This window comes from Ruditapes philippinarum, unplaced genomic scaffold, assembly GCF_026571515.1.
Source record: "Ruditapes philippinarum isolate M1 unplaced genomic scaffold, ASM2657151v2 ctg2614_1_1_1_1, whole genome shotgun sequence".
Taxonomy (NCBI): Eukaryota; Metazoa; Mollusca; class Bivalvia; order Venerida; family Veneridae; genus Ruditapes; species Ruditapes philippinarum.
In genome coordinates this window covers 149,519-153,229 of record NW_026855026.1, presented here as the reverse complement: position 1 = coordinate 153,229, position 3,711 = coordinate 149,519, and the positions used below count along the sequence as shown (strand labels likewise).

The window sequence follows — 3,711 nt, the reverse complement described above, 5'->3', positions numbered from 1 at the left end:
TCAGAATTAAATTTTAGCAACTTTAGCTGCTTCTTAATAAAAGCTATCACTCGGACCCAGCGCCCCCACCCCACCCACTCTCTTCAAAGTCCTTTCCATTAGACAAAGAAGGGCTACAATCTGTTTTAAATTCATTTATAAATAATATTTCGAATGTGTTGAACAAATTAATTTGTTGTGAGCACAATCACTGAGTATAAAAATTGTGTTACAGTGAATTATGAACAGATTATCAAGAAACGATTACAAAGCTCATTCAAGAATGGACAAAGTTTGTTCCTCAAAAAGGGCAAGGTCTATATGTGGCACACATAGAGGACACGATTCCCAAAGAAAATCGGCAAAGCGCAGAAAAGGTAAGCTTATTACTTTTAAATGGTAATTTTGTTCAATATTTTTTAATAATGAATTAGCGCAAAGAATATTGTTAATAAATGATAACTATATTTAAGTGGCTAACTATCACTTTGATTCAGGTCTGTTTACATTTGTTATGTCATATTATTAAACTCTGGGTGATGTTAAGAAAGAACATTTCTTTTATATAACATTGACATTGAGGTAAAGTAAGGCATGTTGCAAATTTTTCATGTAATAATTCGAAAGATTGTCAATCGTATCATTTCGTCGATTTCCGCAATAATTCGTTCCATCGGGGACAGAGGACGGAGCGGTAGGAGGGGGTCAGAATGAAGCATTGCACCATCAGGCTGTCACTAGATATTTATATTCTTCATTTTCCTTATATTTGCAGTTGAGGATAAGACCTCACAGAAGAAAAGGCGAAGTAAAAGCGCTTTACCACCACAAAGTCAGAGGAAGACAATGCCACAAAAACATGGTCAAGTTGGTCAACTGAAAAGACGCACACCTAGATATATAAGTTCTAGAGCTGAAAGAAGAAATGACTTTGCATTTGGTAAGTAATTGAAAACTTTTATTTAATAAGGTGACAACAACATCTTACGTGTGAAGGATGAACTCCTGTTTGTTTCGCAAAGTTTGACATTCGATAATATTTATGATTTTATCTAATCTAGTCTAAGCTTTAACAAAATGTAAAGCGGCATAAGGGAGACTTTTGTATGACTGGTACTTTTTCATGTTTTCGTTCGTATAGCCCCTATTGATCTATGTATATTACAATATTTTGTTTTTAATTTTATCTTTTGGAGCTCCTTTAAACACGTTCTAACTTTTTTGCAGAGTTGAAGATGGCGCTAGATGATCCTTATGACTACATGCAGCATATAAACAGAAATGACGCAGAAAATCCCAAAGAACCCACTTCTCATCAAAAGAATACAAAAATGTCAGATGTTTTATCTCTGAGAAAGCCAAATTTAAAAAGGTATCAGATTTTTTTCTTTCAAGTTTTTTAAAGCAAATATTTATTTATTTATTAACAAATAATTTTCAATTGTATATTTGAAATAAATGTTGTCCGTTTTCATACAGAGAATGTTGTAAAAAAAAAAAGAAAGAAAAACATACGTTAAAAGTTTCTTAAATATCAAAAATGTCGTATTTTACGATAATTTAAGCTGTTAAAGCACTTACGTTGCATTATTATAACAATCATTTCATTTTCATCTTTAAACAGGGACAACCGAGAAGCAGACGACATCCATTGCCACCTCGCGAAACAGCAGACGTCAGGTGACCAGGTGAGATGTACTCAACGTGGAAGCTTAAACATGAACATTACAGATGTTTGCCAAAAGTCACAAGCTACTGGGGATGAGCAAATCAGTGAGAAATTGGTGCAAGATGATATTAGAAATGAGTTGGCAGACAAGAAGAAAACAAAGAAAGGATTTTTCACCAATGTCTTTCGCACAGTTCTCGCTTGTTTTGGTATTAGAAATGACAGGAAAGACAGGAAGTGAAAATAGACAATGTTACTGTACCAATTTTTGTGTGTTAATGTATGACTTATTTTGTTAAACATAAAGTAAAATTAATCGTTTTTCAAATCTCTTGATTTTGCTTTCTTTAATATTTTATTTGAATATATATTTTACTGAACAAATCCGTAATTTATAGAAAAATTGCCGAGTGGTTAGAGTCACTGACTTCGAGCCACTTGCCTCTCACCGTCGCAGGTTCGAATATTGCAAGAAAGTTTAAATTTAATAGTTCATATTAGGAAATGACATAGCTAGATTACCAACAGCTAGTGGTTGAATTCGGACAACCTTTTTGCCTGAAATAATGAACGGAGGGGCATATGATACGCCGTTTTCTGTTACTAAAGTTATATGATCTTTAAAATGCTGGTGTGACATAAATAAATAAAAGTAGCGGGGCAAAACGTTGAGGTCACCAATATGTCAAGGCCCCCGTAAAACACGTGATGTTGCAATAGAAATCGTTATCGGATCAGATCTTATCAATTTAGCTTCGTTTTCGTACAAAACATCTATATCAAATACATTACGCATCCCATATACATCTATGTAGCCTCGTTTCCATTTCAAGAGTACAAAACATCCATATCATGCAAATCACACCCCATATATCCTCGTTTTTAGTTTTACAGTCCAAAATATCTATATCAAATGCATATCGCACTCCATCTAGCATCATTTCCATTTTCAAGACAAAAAAAAATATCAATTCCTTTTTGTATTTGTAACGAAGTAACAAAGTTTTGTCAAAATGTAAAACGGTGTGAAATAATTAATGAGGTCGAAAGACATTATTGAGAACAATACTGATTCTATTGGTCACGTACACAGCTGCAAAACCTAGCGCGTCATCCAATATAGATTTGATATAGCAGTGTGCTCGTCCAATAGAATTCATTATTGTACTCAATATTGTTTAATAACCTCATAGTCTCATTGTTAACCATTGTGTTAATGGCAATTATTGAAACCATTTAATAACAGTTTAATCACGGATTTCCGTGGTTTAATGAAGCACGAGTTTCTTAGTTGTAAACAATTTATTATGCCTCCAGATGATCCAAAATATTTCAAGAAAATCAATATTGAGTAAAATGCACTAAACTTTTAAAAATATATAAAAACATTCAAGGTCTAAGTTATATTTTATATGTTATGTGCGGTTTTACACTGATTTTGCAGTATTTTATCACCATATTTCTACTGCGTTACTAACGCAGTAAGGCCAGACTGTTTTTGCAAATGTTGACCTTTTTTGGAGAAATTTTCGTGGATTGAAAGAGCCGATTGCACTATGTAAAATTACTTAATTTGTTCACCTCACATTTTACTTTTAAATACATTTCCAAGACAATATGAAAATTAACATGATTCTGGAGGCGTGCTTCTTTAATTTCCATTTATATATATAAAAAAAGAATAAAGCAAGCTTAAGGAAAATAGTAAAAAAGTAAATTTTTAAAAGGGTTGTTTTCCTCTGGATCTAATGATTTTTTATGTTAATTAGTGATTGTTTTAAAAAACAAGTAACAAAATATTAGGTAAAATAATCAAATTTCTTGGGAGGGCTTTTGTCCGCCTTGTCTTTTTCATGGGAAGGCTTTTGTCCGCCTTGTCATTTTTGGATGGGAGGGCTTTTGTCCGGGAGGGCTTTTGTCCGTTTCCCGTATATATACATTGGCTTTGTATGTTCGATTGTGAAACAAATAAAGGATTTTTAAAATGTGTTTTACTAGACAAAATCCGTAAAAATTCTCTAGACAAGAGTTTGACAGAAGGATGGACATGTGGAAGGAGGAAC

At 33.0% G+C, this 3,711-nt stretch overlaps 1 protein-coding gene across 1 annotated transcript; it reads left to right on the top strand.

The window, feature by feature from the left end:
* The first annotated feature begins 1,211 nt into the window (after window positions 1–1,211).
* On the top strand, window positions 1,212–2,542 carry LOC132741871 (uncharacterized). The gene is made up of 2 exons (XM_060730134.1): window positions 1,212–1,351; window positions 1,604–2,542. The coding sequence occupies exons 1-2, from the start codon at window positions 1,215–1,217 to the stop codon at window positions 1,887–1,889; spliced, it is 423 nt and encodes a 140-aa protein (XP_060586117.1). The 5' UTR covers window positions 1,212–1,214; the 3' UTR covers window positions 1,890–2,542.
* Window positions 2,543–3,711: the final 1,169 nt, after the last annotated feature.